The sequence below is a fragment of the Elephas maximus genome, chromosome X (genome assembly GCF_024166365.1).
Source record: "Elephas maximus indicus isolate mEleMax1 chromosome X, mEleMax1 primary haplotype, whole genome shotgun sequence".
In the NCBI taxonomy this organism is placed as follows: Eukaryota; Metazoa; Chordata; class Mammalia; order Proboscidea; family Elephantidae; genus Elephas; species Elephas maximus.
In genome coordinates this window covers 154,946,180-154,964,152 of record NC_064846.1, presented here as the reverse complement: position 1 = coordinate 154,964,152, position 17,973 = coordinate 154,946,180, and the positions used below count along the sequence as shown (strand labels likewise).

Genomic DNA, 17,973 nt, shown 5'->3' with positions numbered 1-17,973 from the left:
TCCCATAGAGTTTCCAAGGAGCACCTGGCAGATTCGAACTGCCAACCCTTTGGTTAGCAGCCATAGCACTTAACCACTACGCCACCAGGGTTTCTGTTTCATGTCTACAAGAAGCAGTCCTTTTTTAAAGCAAAGCTGAAGGAGCATAAAGGAATGGAAATAAAATGTATTGTTTCAGCCTAGGGCACACGGAGTAGTGTGGGAGTCCTGAGGGAGACAAGACTGTGAAGGCAGTTTAGACGGAGGTCGATTGCTGGACTGTGTCATTTGTATTTTACGTGGTAGGAAATGGGGGCACATTCTGTGCTAGAGAGTAAGGTGACTGGATCTTTGTTTTAGGAAGGCTGACTGGTGACAGTGTCTGAGGATGTTTGGTGTGGAAAACCAGGGGAGACAGAGATCAAATAGGAGGCAATTATTATGTTCCTGGAGGAGGTTTATCTTGGCAAAATTATAATGAGGTTTGTTAGAAGTTAGGGAGGTGAGAATAAAAAGGCAATAATATTATCTGTTTCATAAGGTTGTTGTGAGGAGTAAATGGTACCTCTTATGGGTTTATAATTGTGCTTGGCATGTGGTCCATAAATGTCAGTTGTCATCATTGCCATCCATCGCCACCATCATTGGTCAATGTTATATTTGTTCCCCATGGAATGATCTTCCATATGTATAAAATCAGAACCAGCTCCGTTTTGCTATTTTTTTTTATTAGATTAGCATTCCTTTAACAAACAATTCACTTGAAGTGGTGTCTCTCTCTTCTCAACCCCCTAGTAAGTTTTATTTTCAGAAACTACTGAGTTTTCTGAAATCTTAATGAACCATATTTTTAGACACCACAATGTCTATTAGCAATGCAAATAACCATCCCCTAATTTTTAGTCTTCGGGGGTTATGCTGAAACTTCCTTGAAGCAGTGTAGTGTACGCCTATATTTTGCAGTTCTCAAGTTTTTCTGTGACTAATGAGATTGTTGTTAAATCAGATTTTCACTTCAGTCTTGAAGTTTAAAAATGCTGGATGAGATGGAAAGATTATTGTTGTATAAGGCTTGGGGAAACTACATTACAATGCGATGCCAATTTTACTTTTTTAAAAAGAATAGGAAAAAATGGGAAGGTCATTTACTAACATTGGAGGTTATCTCTAGGTGGTGAGATTATTGGTAGTTTCTTTTTTATAGCCTAAATTTTATACAATGGACATCCATTTCTTTAAAATCAACCGGTGAGAATAAGGGTCTGGATTCCAAAGACAGGCATCCCCTCCTTGCCTTCTCCACCTCTCGCTGACTTTGAGTAAAGTCACATACCATCTCAGAGCCTTTATTTCTTTATCTTGAATAGATGAGAATCAAATGAGATAAAAATACATAGAAATGCAAAGGAAATTGCAAAATGCCATGCAAATGGTAGTTATTATTAGAAGTAGTCTTAATTTCCAGAAATTATGCTCTTCTATTTTGGAGAGGCCTTATTCTAAAGCACTAGTTCTTCATTACTACATTAGAAGAAGGCACTTAGGCAGAAATCATACGTATGATGACTCAATGTTATCCAAGCCTTCTTTGTCTGTTTTTAAAATTCATTTTTACTGGTAGTTTTTAAAATTGCAGATTTAGAGTACTTAACAGGACTATCAAAGTTGTTTTTTTTTTTTTAAAGTAAATCACTTTTGTAATATTTCATATTCAGAATAATTGGTGTAGGTTGAGTTAGTGGGGTGAATTCTCAAGGTGAAATTCTGAAGGTGAATTCTACTTCCGTCTAAAAATAGAGTAGCTTTGCTCATCTCAGGTGGGCCTGCATATTTGAAATGTGTTTTCCCACACATGTATGAAAACAGACAAAAAAGTCTTTTACTCCAAGTTACAGGTAAATCCATGACATTTTGCGAACTCCAAAATGATTAGATTTCCCAGTCATCAAAGGTTTTATTTTATAAAAAAAATTATTTTATAGGTACCCACAAACCAACATATGCAAAAACAGCTAGCCTGACCTTGTTATCTGTAAACACAAGGACGTTTGATTTTCCAGTACCTGTTAGAATTAATTTTGACAAAGCTTGCCAGAAGAGACTTGTTTCATCAACAATATTAAACTATTCAGAGATGAGTTCTCTGAAGACATTACAGATTTATTCTTGGACTCTCCCGCCTGATTTGCTGAGACCTCCATCCTAATGCTACCTCAGTTTCAAATTCCAAAACCACTTTTAAGAAAATAACCTTGGCTCAGTCAGCTGGGTGTGTCATAAAAATATTTAGCTTTGAAAAAGGGTAAGTACACATTAGGACAGAAATAAGGACATAATTACCCCCCCCAAAAAATTTTTTTTTATAAAGCTTATTCAAGATACTTTAATTTAGGTAGTTATGTTCAGAGTTCAGGAAGACAACTTTGTTTAAATAAATAATAGCTAAATAGTGTTGATTGATTTAATTTTTTTTTTTGTTTCTCGGAGCCCTGTGGCATATTGGTTAAGCGCTCAGCTGCTAACTGAAAGGTCAGCAGTTCGAACCCACTAGCCTCTCCAGGGAAGAAAGATATGGCAGTCTGCTTCCATAGATTACAGCTTTGGAAACCCTATGGGGCAATTCTACTCTATCCTATAGGGTCGCTGTGAGTCGGAATCTACTAGACGGCAGTGGGTTTTTGTTTATCAGTCTGACTCCATACACTCTGCAAAGGGTTTAAGCAGATGGTCTTTTTGAACACTGATATCATTAAGCTTGTCCTGGATCAGCTCATTTCTCAAGCTTTTCAAGCTCTTAACCTAATCTGCTCTCCTAACTGTTAACTCAAGTCCTTGCCTTCTACTTCAAATATATGGCTAAGCCACCAGCCATGAACTCCTCCAACTTTTTACATTCCAACCTTCCCCTCTTCCCTAGACACATTCCTACCCATATTTACTGCCTCAAGTCTCAGAGGGTAGCATGTTTCTCCTCCTAGAAAGGAAAATTCCTTCATCTTTGCTCCTAGTTTCATCCTCTCCCTTCTCTTCTGAAATCTTCATCTGGTAATTTCACCATGTCTTCCGGTCCCAGCCTCTCACTTTCTATTATATTTTCTCCCACAGACTGAGCATACTTGAGTATTTGTTATCAACTAGACAAAAGAGATCCCTTCATTTCTCTTCCTGTATTTCTAACCCCAGCCACTCAGTCACCTAAATCAGAAACTCTAAGGTTATCCTCGACTTCTTCGTCATGTTCAGTTTGCAGTCGGCCACCAAGTAAGTCCTGCTCAGTTTTAGTCCCAAACTATGACTCAAGTCCAGCCTTCTTCCCCATCTGTACTACCTTTCTCCTGGTTCAAGGCCTCATCGTCTGTTACCTGAATTTTTGCAACTGGTATCAAAAGTAGTATCCTGCTTTGTGGCCTGATCCCTTCCAGTCCACCTTTCTCAAGGTCAGCAGGATGGTATAACTAAAATGCCAACCTGACCATGCCACTGCTCTGCTTATAAGCCTCCTAGCACCTACAGCAGAGGTTCTCAAACCTCTTATCAGAACCCTGGGGGCAGGGTGCCTCTAAATCAACCTATGTATGCACCTATGTACCTGCCTACCTACCTATCTCCCTACCATGCTCCTCCCCTCCAGATTCTAATTCTATGGAACTGCTGGGCTGGGGCCTATGTTTTTTAAATTTCCTAAGAGATTCTGATGGCTGACTACTGAGTAGTATTCCACTGTATGTACCACATTTTGTTTATTCATTCATCTGTTGATGGGCATTTTAGTTGTTTCCACCTTTTGGTTACTGTGAATAGTGCTGCAATGAATTTTGGTATACAAGTCTCTGTTTGAGTCTCTATTTTCAAGTCTTTTGGGTATACACCTAGGAGTGGAATTGCTGGTCATTTGGTAGTTCTATTTTTAGTTTTTTTTTAGGAAGTACCACACTGTTTTTCCACAAATGGTTGTACCATTTTGCATTCCCACCAACAATGGATAAGGATTCCAATTTCCCATATACTTGCCAACATTTGTTATTTTCTTTTAATCTTAGCCATCATGTTGTTGTTGTTAGGTGCCGTGGAGTTGCTTCCGACTCATAGTGACCCTGTGTACAACAGAACGAAACGCTGCCCCTGCTCCATCCTCACAGTCATTGCTGTTTGAGCCCATTGTTGTAGCCACTGTGTCAGTCCGTTTTGCAGAGTGTCTTCCTCTCTTTCGCTGACCCTCTCCTTTACCAATCATGATGTGTCTTTCCAGGGATTGGTCCCTCCTGATAACATATCCACAGTACGTAAGATGAAGTCTTGCCATCCTTGCTTCCAAAGAGCTTTCTGGCTGTACTTCTTCCAAGACAGACTTGTTCGTTTTTCTGGCAGTCCATGGTATATTCAATATTCTTCGCCAGCACCATAAGTCAGATGCATCAGTTCTTCTTTGGCCTTCCTTATTCATTGTCCAGCTTTCACATGCATATGAGGCAATTGAAAATACCATGGCTTGGGTCAGACATCTTTAGTCCTCAAAGTGACATCTTTGCGTCTTTAACACTTTAGAGGCCTTTTGCAGCGGATTTGACCAATGCAATACATTGTTTGATTTCTTGACTGCTGCTTCCATGGGCGTTGATTGTGGATCCAAGTAAAATGAAATCCTGGACAACTTATTTTCTCCGTTTATCATGATGTTGCTTATTGGTCCAGTTGTGAGGATTTTTGTTTTCTTTACGTTTTGAGGTGTAATCCATGGCTGAAGGCTGTAAGCTTTGATATTCATCAGTAAGTGCCTCAAGTCTGCTTTGCTTTCAGCAAGCAAGATTGTGTCATCTGCATATTGCAGGGTGTTAATGAGTCTTCCTCCAGTCCTGATGCCACGTTCTTCTTCATATAGTCCAGGTTTTTGGATTATTTGCTTGGCGTGCAGTATGAGTACATCATATGAATAGATAGAACCCTGATGGACACCTTTCCTGGTTTAAAACCATGCAGTATCCTCTAGTTCTGTTTGAACGACTGTCTCTTGGTCTGTGTACAAATTCCGCGTGAGCACAATTAAGTGCTCTGGAATTATCATTCTTCACAATGTTATCCTTAATTTCTTATGATCCACACAGTTGAATGCCTTTACATAGTCAATAAAACACAGGTAAACATCTTTCTGGTATTCTCTGCTTTCAGCCAAGATCCATCTGACATCAACAGTGATATCCCTTGTTCCACGTCCCCTTCTGAATCTGGCTTGAATTTCTGGCAGTTCCCTGTTGATGTAGTGCTGCAGCTGTTTTTGAATTATCTTCATTTATCCATCCTGGTGGGAGTGAAATAGTATCTCATTGTGGTTTTGATTTGTATCTCTCTGATGGCTAATGACTCTGAGCATCTTTTCATGTGTTTGATGGCCATTTGAATGTCCTCTTTGAGGAAATGTCTATTCAAGTCCTTTGCTCATTTTATGATTGGGTTTTTTGTCTTTTTGTTTTTAAGCTGTTGAAGTTATGTATATATATATTGGTTATTAGATTCTTCTCAGATAAATGGTTTCTGAAGATATTTCCCCAGTCTGTAGCTTGTCTTTTCACTTTTTTGGTAAAGTCTTTTGATGAACAAGAGTTTTTAATTTTTATGAGGTCCCATTTATTTGTCTTTTGCTGTTTGTGCTTTTGTTATTGTATTAGATAATCCATCGTTAAAAGCTAGGCCTGACAGCGTAGCTCCTGTATTTTCTTCTAAGAATTTTATGGTTTTAGTTTGCACATTTAAGTCCTTAGTTCATTTTGTATTGATTTTAGTGTATGGTATGAGGCACAGATCGTGTTTCATTTTTCTGCATGTGGAAATCCAGTTTTCCTGGCACCATTTATTGAAGAGACTCTTCTTTCCCCATTGAACGGACTTAGCACTTTGTAAAAAATCAGTTGACCATAGATGTGTGGGTTTATTTCTGGATTCTCAGTTTTATTCTGTTGGTCTGTGTGTCTATTGTTATACCAGTACCAGGCTGTTTTGGTTACTGTTTATTCTTTTTTTTTTTTTTTTCAAAAATCGCCATTGCTTCTAACAACTTAAACCTCATGGAATACATTCTCCAAAACCCCAGAGGTTGACGAACTCTAAATGGAAGTCACATGGATTGGGATTTGAATTCTCTGTGGCTCCAGATAAGTTACTCAACCTCTCTAAACTTTCAGTTTGCTCTATTGTAAAATGTAGGTAATACTGTACCACTTAATATGTAGTAGCTGTGTTATTACTATATTTTAAAATAATCATTTGTTTACTTGTTTGCTTTTCCTGTAGACTGTGAACTTCTTGAGTTCATGACTTTTTCATATTTATCCAATATATAGTTAAGATTCATTGTTTGTTGAATTGAATAGGACATAAAATGTCCAACCAAAAGGAAAAGAAAATATATCTAGCAAGGGGGATATCAGAAAGGCAACTCAAAGGGAAAAGGGGTAACGAAAAAGCTTGATGAGGGCATTGAAGACAAGCTAAATGAAACTTCTTTTCTGGGGCTCATCCCTCTCCCCTCTGCTTGGCCTTCAGCTATGCTAGACAGGCCAGCTGGGCCGAGCAGCAGAGAGAACATTCCATCAGTGTTTCTTGAGGGGGTTCAACACTGGTAAATAACAACTTTTGCAATAAATTATACTGTAAAATTTAGCTAGATTGCTAAGTTTGCATTAGTCTTTGCCACACTTTCTGTTGTGCTATAGATAGCAGTGGATTACCACAAGCACCGTGTAATATCAGGTTATATTATATGGGCATTATATTTTTGGTATTTATTTAAGTGCAGTCTCTTTAAAGACAGTGTTTTTCTTGTTTATTACTGTCTTTTATCTCCTAGGCATAATACCACACTTACTTCCTTGACTGTTTTATAAATCTTAAAATTTGTAATGTTTGTTGTATATCCCCTGAGTTTCTGCCACTGGAAATCATGTGTACCTCTGTTGTTAAGAGTGATTTTTTTTTTTTTACATAATATACCAAACCCAAAACCAAACCCAGTGCCATCAAGTCGATTCTGACTCATAGCGACCCTATAGGACAGAGTAGAACTGCCCCATAGAGTTTCTAAGGAGCGCCTGGCAGACTTGAACTGCCGACCCTTTGGTTAGCAGCCGTAGCACTTAACCACTACACCACCAGGGTTTCCTAACGTAATATAGGCTACCTTTTTGTAGGAGAGCAGTGGGACATAGGTTTGAATTTATAAATCCTGCATTTGCCAGCAAGGACATAAACTTACTATTGTCATACGGGTGTGTAGTTTTAAATTTAAACAGATTGAATTCGAATTTACATTGGCCATCTTATTGAAGTGTACCTTTCTTGCTATTTTATTTTGATTATTTTCAAATGTACTGTTCTGGAAATAAATTCAATCAAATAATATTCCAGAGTGGTGACCATGAAGTAGTGCTTATAAAATATTTATATTAAGACCTTGGTTTCCACATTTTACTACTAGGGCATTCTTTCCAACATCTTCACTTTTAACTATTAGAAGAATATTTTTAATATTTTTATTACCTTGTGGATTAGTAAAAACTATATTCTTGCATTGCTTTCACTAGCTTTCTGGACTAACATGGGTTTTTTTTTCTGTGTGGAGTGTCTTTTGCCTTAATGTCAACTTCATTTTTGGAAATCTTTAGAAATATATTTATTGAATCTTACTTTTACTTGTCTAGGTAATATTTCCCAATTTTATGTGAGTCAGATTAGAGATTATAAAAAGGACTTTTGAAAATGGTAACATTTTATGTGACCATATGCAGTTGTTATTTGTGATTTATTTATTTCCTGCCTTTTTAGTGGATGATGCTGGCAAAATAGAACACGATGGTTCCTCTGGAATGACCATGGATGCAGAGTCAGAAATTGATCCTTGTAAAGTGGATGGCACTTGTCCTGAAGTCATCAAGGTCTACATTTTTAAAGCTGACCCTGGGGAGGATGACTTAGGTAAGAGGAACCCTTCAGCCTATTATATATCCTGATCCAGATTCTTTAACCTGATTACTTTTTTGAGTTACTTCGATTGAGACATTTGAAATGTTTTCTGAAGATAACTTTTAAAAAGGAATTCCGATGTAGTAACACAGAAGTATGTAGAAAGTAATAAGTGAAATAGATGGAAATGAAGTTTTCACATGACTTCTTCCCTGATAGGTGGAACAGTAGACATTGTGGAGAGTGAGCCTGAGAATGATCACGGAGTTGAACTACTTGATCAGAACAGCAGTATTCGTGTCCCAAGGGAAAAGATGGTTTATATGACTGTAAATGACTCTCAACAAGAAGATGAAGATTTAAGTAAGTAGGTGGCCTTTTTGTGGGAGAAAATTTTATGTTTTTGTAAGCGCTCTCTCTCTCTTTTTTTCTTGTAAATGCAACTAATATTTGAAGGAACCAGATAGCATTACTGTAGAGATTATTATGCTGCCCTATACAAAGGGAAAGCATCAGTGACTCTTTATGTGTGTTTAGACCATTGCTTTAAAAATAAATTATGGTAAGTCAAGAAATGAATGGTTCATTCAACAAATATTTGAGTTTTTACCCTATGAAAGCAATGTTCTAGGTATGTGACATTTGAAGGTTCTTTCTATTTGTCTCTTAATGGAATTCAAATCAAAATATCTTTCTTGTGATCTGTAAACCTTGTCACAAAAGCTTTTATAATTTTCCACATAGATGTTGCCGAAATCGCTGACGAAGTTTATATGGAAGTGATCGTAGGAGAGGAGGATGCTGCCGCCGCCGCCGCAGCAGCTGCTGCACACGAACAGCAAATGGACGACAGTGAGATCAAAACCTTCATGCCAATAGCATGGGCAGCCGCGTATGGTAAGTCACGTAGCAATTCTTAGGCTTGCATTGCTTGGCTCTTAAATGTGAATTTATGATTTGAAAACTGTTTCTGTGGTCTTAGGTTTCAGAAATCTGAACTACCAGTAGCCTGTTAAGGGTTATTTGATTTAAACAAGAGTAGAGGAAGATTATAAAGTCTACTTTTTATCTTTATTTTGAACAGGCATTTCCTTCATGTGTATATTACATAGAAGGAAGTACTGCAAGAAGTACACAGGCTTTCAAGCTGAAACTTTTCATCTTGATTATATCTGGCCCATGACTTTACAATTTTGGGAGACACCAAGGGAGTCCATGGAGCAGAATACTGACGTGTATTTTTTAGATTTGGAGCTAGGCATTTCCTACGATCGTGCTTTAAACGTGCTCATAAGACCCATTACCTAGAATGGGACATTTCTGTCATTCATGAGTATCATGGCTTATTTTTCATTGTTGTAGTTAATAAAGAATCCCTAATTCTTTATCATTTATAATACTGTATAATTTTGTTTTCTAATGCGCATTGTTAGGTAATAATTCTGATGGAATTGAAAACCGGAATGGCACTGCAAGTGCCCTCTTGCACATAGATGAGTCTGCTGGGCTCGGCAGACTGGCTAAACAAAAACCAAAGAAAAGGAGAAGACCTGATTCCAGGCAGTACCAAACAGGTGAGGGCTCACGAGTTCCACAGCACAGCGTTCTCTGCCAGCTCCCAGATTGAACTCTAGTATGTATCCACAGAGGTGTTGTGATGGCGTTTTAGCTGCTAGACCTCAGGTAGTTTTGTATATTGAATTTGAACATAAAATTTTAAGAATTCAGTGATATTCATGAATGATTTCCTTGGGTAAAAAGAAACAGAAGATGGATCAAACGTGAATGAAAAAATTTTTTTTAACTTAGGTGATTATAAGTGGAAATGAAAAGAAATCCCTCAATATGTTTACAAGTATTAACTTTAAAAAAAAAAACTAAATGTATTTGAAGAATCTAATTATATTAGCATTAAGCAGGCATAATTTATGCAACAGCAGGACAAGTACTTCAGGTCATATGACATAGTCCTCTCTATTCTTGTATATCAATTTGCATATTAGAATTATATAGGTATATTTTAGACCTTAGTGTAAATAAACATAACTTAAGATTTTTGCAATAGCCAAAGCAAAAACTTGATAACCAAACTTTATTTTTATGAATAATTTTCCATAGATTGATATAGCTTCAGTCACTAGTTGATAGAAGTTGCGTATTTATTCACTTCTTTTTTTAAACTAGAGGGAGTGAGATCGGTACAGTAGTGCTGAATGAAGTTTCCAGACCAGGTTCTCTTTATGACTAGGTGACTATATCTCTTATGTTGAAAAATGGTAAAAGGAAAGTTAAGTAGCAAATGGCATAATTTAGGTTCAGGACACACAATTTAAATTCTTTAAGAAGAAAAACCAGAACTTTGATCCCTCATGCGCCTTTCTTTTCCTTTTGTTAGCAATAATTATTGGCCCTGATGGACATCCCTTGACTGTCTATCCTTGCATGATTTGTGGGAAGAAGTTTAAGTCGAGAGGCTTCTTGAAACGGCACATGAAAAACCACCCTGAACATCTTACCAAGAAGAAATACCGCTGTACTGACTGTGATTACACTACCAACAAGAAGATAAGTTTACACAACCACCTAGAGAGCCACAAGCTGACCAGCAAGGCCGAGAAGGCCATTGAATGCGATGAGTGTGGGAAGCATTTCTCTCACACTGGGGCTTTGTTTACTCACAAAATGGTGCATAAGGAAAAGGGAGCCAACAAAATGCACAAGTGTAAATTCTGTGAATACGAGACAGCTGAGCAGGGGCTATTGAATCGCCACCTTTTGGCAGTCCATAGCAAGAACTTTCCTCATATTTGTGTGGAGTGCGGTAAAGGTTTTCGTCACCCTTCAGAGCTGAAAAAGCACATGCGAATCCACACCGGGGAGAAACCCTACCAATGCCAGTACTGCGAATATAGGTCTGCAGACTCTTCTAACTTGAAAACTCATGTAAAAACTAAGCATAGTAAAGAGATGCCATTCAAGTGTGACATTTGTCTTCTGACTTTCTCGGATACCAAAGAGGTGCAGCAACATGCTATTATCCACCAAGAAAGCAAAACACACCAGTGTTTGCATTGCGACCACAAGAGTTCGAACTCAAGCGATTTGAAACGACACATAATTTCAGTTCACACGAAGGACTACCCCCACAAGTGTGACATGTGTGATAAGGGCTTTCACAGGCCTTCAGAACTCAAGAAACATGTGGCTGCCCACAAGGGTAAAAAAATGCACCAGTGTAGACATTGTGACTTTAAGATTGCAGACCCATTTGTTCTAAGTCGCCACATTCTCTCAGTCCACACAAAGGATCTTCCATTTAGGTGTAAGAGATGTAGAAAGGGATTTAGGCAACAGAATGAGCTTAAGAAGCATATGAAGACCCACAGTGGCAGGAAAGTGTATCAGTGTGAGTACTGTGAGTATAGCACTACGGATGCCTCAGGCTTTAAACGGCACGTTATTTCCATTCATACGAAAGACTATCCTCACCGTTGTGAGTACTGCAAGAAAGGGTTCCGGAGACCTTCAGAAAAGAACCAGCACATAATGAGACATCATAAAGAAGTTGGCCTGCCCTAACCATGCTTCTACAGACTTTTGTAAAGATACTGGCCTTGAAGCTGAAATTCATTTTAAAGCCAATCGGTCTCGTTCACATACAATACTGTATATTGATTTATGCTGTGTATAAATAGAATTATTGCTTCTAGTTGACCTTTTTTTTTTTTTTACAGTTTGTTCAATAGTGTGTTCTGAATTCTATTCAGTTTGTTTAATAAATGGGGAAAAACAGCAACAAGCAAGTTGCTTTTAATAAAGTAATCCCTGATTCTATACTGAATTTTTCTATCTTAGAAGTTTTATATTTATTTAAATATTTACCTTGCTTACCTTGATGGTACTCTTCTAAGACCATTTAACTTAAGGTAACTTTAGATTGGTAACTCTGCAAGTATTTCATGTTGACTCATTTTTTCCACAAATTTCTCACAATAAAATCGTCAGAGACATCTACTAATACAAACGGGAGATTTTACGGTCGGGTCTAATGATCATAACATGGAAGTCATTTACTTGTCTTGCGTAATATTTTCAGATCACATGACAATGAAAGTTTCCATTCAAGCTTTTGTGTCCCTAGCATTACTGAGTGAAGAACTGGCTGGGTTCGTGTTTAATTTTCATTTTGTTTAGCAGACAAAATATACTTCCTTTGGCTTTCTTTGGAGTATTCGCATCTTTTGTCAGGATAGCAAACGTTTAGAAAACCTTATTGATAAATTTTGCTCGATCCTGTTGTATTTTTATTATTCTATCTGTGCTGCTTTGTCTTGGAATGGTTGTGTGCTACCAATGAGACTTACTGAGGACTGAATTTTGGAATCTCCTAGAGGTAATTCGTGGCTCATAGGATCTTTTGCAACTTTATATATGTAAATGTACCCTGAATTATATATAAATACACATATATATAACATGTATCTGTGTGTATTGCTTATTTTACATATTTATACACACAACCCCAAGTAGTAGTTGTTTAAAATCTATAATGAAAAGTATTAAATTTACAATAACGTGAAAGATCCAGGGATGCATGAGAGAGCATTGTGTACATTATGCTCTTCAGAGAGACTACTCAGGTGAAGACTTAGAAGGAAAGTAAGGACACTAGTATTTTTAAAGAGTAAAAGTATTTTCCTTTAATTATCTTTGGTAATTGAAAAATAGAAATTGATTCTAGATAGAATGTTTTCATACAATTTCAGCTTCATGCCTTTATATTTTTCTGAAAAGCTAGTGAGTATCCAGACACAACTCCCTTGGTGTTTCCGAGAAGCCCGGGAGAGAACTTTGTGTCTCACCAAGTGAGGGGACTGAGAGGAAGCAACAGCTCCAGGTAACAGAGAATGGGTGCTAATGAAGATTTACTTGGCGCGTTCAGCCTGCATTGTTATTTCTTAGACAGTTAGCAAACTTTAAAAAACTTAACCCTCGAGTTGGCTTTGATTAGAAGATAAAGGTGTGTTTTAAGTGTATAACAAAAATCTGAGGCCTTATTTGGAATATCACCAAGTCTTTCACAATTTTTGTTTTTCACTGAGAGTTGACTTTTTTAAAACAGATTGTCTGAATCAGAGTCATAAATTTTTTTAACAGATTGAATTGGGGTTATGGATTTTTTTTTTAAACAAATTGAGTCAGAGTCATAAATTCTTAAGGTGAATTCAGTTAATTAGGTTTCGTAATATGCTTAGGCAGTTTGATTATGTTGTGATGAATCTTGGAGAACAGAAAACACTGTTTGGGGTTCCTTATTTTGGCTATTGGCACGTATGTATCCGGCACATCGGGAGATTAGAAATTTTTCTTCCCACTTGATAGCTACCTTGCCACTTCATTATGGTGCTCCACCCCCTCCTGGCTGTTGAGGTTTTACCTTTCACCTTTCTCTTTGCCATTGATATTTGTATTTAAGAATTATATCTATAGGGTTAGAAATCTAAATATGTGGTGTTTGGCAAGCCTCTGAAGTGCTAGAGATTGATTTAGTTCTAAATCAAGTGCCTTGGGCTGGTGCGAACTCCAACCTAAATGCCAGTCAAGGCTGAGGGGTGAATTGTGGAATACCTATGCCCTCTTGGAGGAGTCCCTGGGTGGCGTACATGGTTAATGTGAGGCTAATGCACTTGACTGCTAACCGAGAGGTTGGAGGTTTGAGTCCACCCAGAGGTGCTTTGGAAGAAAGGCCTGGCCATCTACTTCCGAAAATCAGCCATTCAAAACCCTATGGAGCACAGTTCTAGTCTGATGCACATGGGGTCGCCATGAGTCGGAATCGACTTGACAGTAACTGGTTGGCTATGCCCTTTTGGCCCCCATAACATGCTGTTTTTTTTTGTTTTTTTTTTTTAAGTAACAATTATGTAATTCATTGCCCTGAAGCACTATTCTTGAAAACTCTGTTTTTTTTCTGTGAGAACCTTTAAAATCTCCCTTAATTGTAATTTTTCCCTGAAATAAAACACTTAAGGGAAAGTGAAAATTTTAAAACATCTTATAAAATTAATACAGAACATATAAATAATTGGTCATTTATATTTTTTTAAATAAACTGAAAGATAAAGAACACAACACTTTACACACTATATATTTCTCTTACATAGTCTGGAATCATACACAGTTTTTTCTTTTTAAAGCACAATATTGAAACCTTTAAAAGGTATTTAAGGGTTTGGTCAAGTGAATATGATAAAACGTATTTGTCTGTATAAAGAGAAAATGAAATTGTAGTCACTGTTATGTACTGACATTAGTTACAACCTAGTTTTAATCCTTAAAACAATTTTGATTAGCAAAGCTAAAAATGGATGTTTCAGTTAAATGTTTTAAAGAGGTACAGATTTTTACAAGGACATAATATAAGTTATTGTTCTGTAGAAATATCCTATTAAATATTGTATGTCCCTCCCTCTGTACACTTTGTAAAAAAAAGGAAAATACCTAAAAAGAAAATCATATAGGGATGTGTGACATTATTGTAATTGTGTACTTGAGAATAACGTGCAAAAATAAAAATCAGAATATTTTCCTGTTAATGAATGTTTAGTCTATTTGATACCAGTACTAAGTTAATGCTTTTTCTTAAGAAAAAAAAAAAAAAAAATGTACAGTTTTTGTAAACCTAATAAACATCAAAAGCAGTGGATTATTTTCATTTCCCCATTTCTTAATTCATTTTATACAGCAGTGGAATGCAAAATGCTTGATTGCTTTGAATTTTGTGACTCATATGCAAGTACTGATAACATTTCAGTCCTGTGAATATGCAAGTAATATTTTAGAGACGTTAAAGAGGCAATTGTGAGTCCTTTGATGAGCATGTCCTTGAAATTGATTTTTTTCTTTTTATCTTCTTAAAGGGTTTGTTTATTAGCATCTCCAATTCTCCTGAGATAAATTTCCCATGCATAAAGTGGTTTTTGAGAGCACTAAAGTTCATTTCAGTATAAATCCCCAGCACATTTAATCAGCAGGGACTGTCACCACCTCCACAGCAGAAGACCCTGCGCTAGAGTTACTCTTTTGTGCCCACTTTGGAGGGCTGTAGTAGATGCTGACTTGCTAGAGAATGGGTCATTGTCATAGTGAAAATCGAAAGTTAGATCAAAGTTAGCAGGAGTCAAAAGAGAACAAGAATACAGATTTGAGCCATCCTGGGTTTTAAAGATGAAATTCTGCAGTTCTTCAGCTATGTAGGAACAAGCGTTCGCCTAATACGTGAAATAGTAAATTAAAATTAGAGTTAAATGATCAGGAGAACATGGTGAACATCACTGTCCTCACCTGCTGGAAAACTTTTTTTTTTTGACAAATTGCACCTAAGCAAGCCTGCGATCTGTCTCAGCCAGTCAGGTAACGTGCTGTCCTGTTCTCTGGGATTAACACTTTATTTCCCACAAATTCTAGGATTCACTAAGAACAAACATTATGACCAGGCAAAATCTTAACCCACTGCAAAATCTTAGAGGTATGATATTTCAGAGCAGCGCCTTTCAAAGTATGGCCTGGGGACTGGCAGCATCAGCATCACCTGGGAACCTGATAGAAATGCAGATGCTCCCTTCTCAGTCCAGACCTGACTCAGAGACGGGGGTTGGGGCCTGGCAATCTGTGTTTTAACTTGTTCTTCAAGTGACTCTGATGCACTCTCATGTTTAGGAAACACTGTCCTACAGCATTGGAGGAACTGAAAAGAATACTGGTGCCACATTTTGTGTGGTAGATGACAAAATCTCAAAAACAAAACAAAAAACCTGAAATAAGCACTGAAGGTAAAATACGGCCTGGACAATTTACACCTTTGGTTTGTCCTTTTGGACGGGTGGGCCTTTAAATCTTGTATGGCCTTGCATAAATTGCATATCTCAAAGGTAAATCAGAGGAAAATTGAGCAAGTAAAAGAGAAGGGTTGAAAGGTTGTGTGTGTGTGTGTGTTGTCTTTTTAATTCATTGCCCCAGGGTTACTTAAGTAATTCATATTTGAAAAAACCATTTTGCCACCTTCTGCAGCTGTTTAGGTAAGGTTAAAATTAAGTTTGCCCTTATGGATTTTGTTTTATCTTTTGTTTCATTGTGTATATATTCTTTGCCTTTTTCATAACATAATCCTTGGATTTGTTATATATTGTTCCTGTTTCTGACATCTTTACCGTTGTTGTAAATAAATTCCTGTTTTGTTTTAAGTTACCCTAGTGGAGTGTTGGTTATAGGCAAGATGCGCGCGCACACACACACGCACGCACGCACGTACGGAAATTAGGAAGCTTAAATTGCACAACTAATAAAGCCTCAACACATTAGAAGCTGAAAATGATGCCACCTCTTGAGTAGTTCAGCACTTCTAGCACCAATGAAAGTATCACTGTGGCATATAGGTATAACATCTGTGCCCACTCAGATTTTAAAATCATTTTCATGACCTCTGAGATGGAAATACTCAGTCCATTATTGAAGTAAGGGCAGAATCAAGAATTGCTTTCTTTACTTGGTTTTTCCTATCCGCTTGGTCTCCTGTGTTACTTGTATTGCTGGTGATGGTGGACACAAAGGATTTGGCATCATAGTGACCTGCTGATAATTGAAAGGCCAGAAACCCTGCTTAGAAATTCTAGATGGCATATAGCTATGTGCATTACCACAGAAATTTCTAAACATGTTGACTAGAATAGAGTAGTTAATTAGGCCTATATTATTTTGCTTTCCAAGAGAGACAAGTTTCTGCTTTTCCTTCATGTTTGTGTTTGGCTTTAAATGCAAAATCCGTTTCCTTTTGCCTGAGATGATTTGAAGTAAGTAGGGGTATTGCATCTGTTGGGGTTTGGGAGGTGGCTAATCACACCCATTCACCACTGTGGGTTCTAACCACATTGAAAATAGATACAAGAGACCACCAACTGAGGTGGAAGCCAAAATGATTCTACCTGCTATTTTCCCCCAGTCTAGGCCTTGGTTAATGCAGCCAGTGACTCGAAGGCATAGGGCCTACCTTATCCTCCTCCGAGTGAGCTGTAAAGAGACTGGTTAGCCTCCTGCTAGAGAAGTGGAGTGGGTAGTAGAGAATGCCTGCAGTGTCCTCCCCAGACAAGCAGAGTGCCACTATGCCACCTTAATAAAATTAGGGTTAGTCCAATTCTGGGTTGCCCTCTGGCATTAGCATGCTAGCAAAATGTGAGGGGTTTCCCTTGACTCTTGCTTGTTGCTTCAGTTTTTCCTCTAATGACTTTTACTCCTTCCGCTTTAGGTGGTGGTTGGACAGACTTCAAAGGTGTAGTCCCTGTTTCTCCCAAAGCAGGATGCTTCAGTTTTTCTTTGGAAAAATAAAGGGTAAAATCATTACTACACAAAGATGGAAACCTTGCAAGTTATTTTTATTGCATGCTTTCATGACAACAATGGGAAAAGATCACCCACAATGCCACCTGCTTTATTAAAGGGATTGTCTTTGTTCTCTTCTCATCTTAGGCCATATACATAAATATTTTTCATATTTTGTAACCACAGTATCGATTCTGTTCAGTGATTTTCTTTTCAAACATCAAGTGTATTTCCTTAGCTACTTGTTGCCTTTAAAAAAAAAAAGGATTTTTTTTCCCCACATACTTTTTGGAGGGAATTTGGAAAATTCAGAATGGTACAAAGAAGGAAGTACCCTCCTCCTCAATTCCATTACCCAGAACATCATTATCTTTTTAAAAATGTCTTTACTGAGTTTTTATTTTTATTAGATTTTTCAACAGCAAAATACATCTTATTGTAATATGTACAAGACAAAACAAAAAGACAAACTTAACAATCTCATCTCCACATTTCCCCCAAGCCAGCTTCCTTGAGGTAATCATAGTTAACAGACTGTGTGTGTGTGTGTGTGTGTGTGTGTGTGCGCGCGTGCACCTCTACACCTTTCCTCTGTTCTCATACAAACCTGTACAAGATAGGTATGTGACGAGAGTGAGAGAAGGCTTGCGGGGATTTCAAAATTTT

General features: G+C 37.5%; 1 protein-coding gene across 7 annotated transcripts in view; it reads left to right on the top strand.

Moving 5' to 3' along the window:
- Positions 1–17,526, top strand: part of ZFX (zinc finger protein X-linked) — a 73,843-nt gene extending 56,317 nt beyond the window's left edge. For 5 of the 7 annotated variants that reach the window (XM_049873178.1, XM_049873175.1, XM_049873177.1 and 2 more), the window contains exons 4-8: positions 7,795–7,944; positions 8,152–8,295; positions 8,677–8,829; positions 9,366–9,506; positions 10,328–17,525. In XM_049873178.1, the coding sequence (XP_049729135.1) occupies positions 7,795–7,944; positions 8,152–8,295; positions 8,677–8,829; positions 9,366–9,506; positions 10,328–11,511 (1,772 nt within the window). In that variant the 3' untranslated portion in view covers positions 11,512–17,525. Of the gene's footprint in view, positions 1–7,794; positions 7,945–8,151; positions 8,296–8,676; positions 8,830–9,365; positions 9,507–10,327 lie in introns of all 7 variants that reach the window. The other 2 variants (XM_049873180.1, XM_049873181.1) reach the window with 2 other exon arrangements.
- Positions 17,527–17,973: the final 447 nt, after the last annotated feature.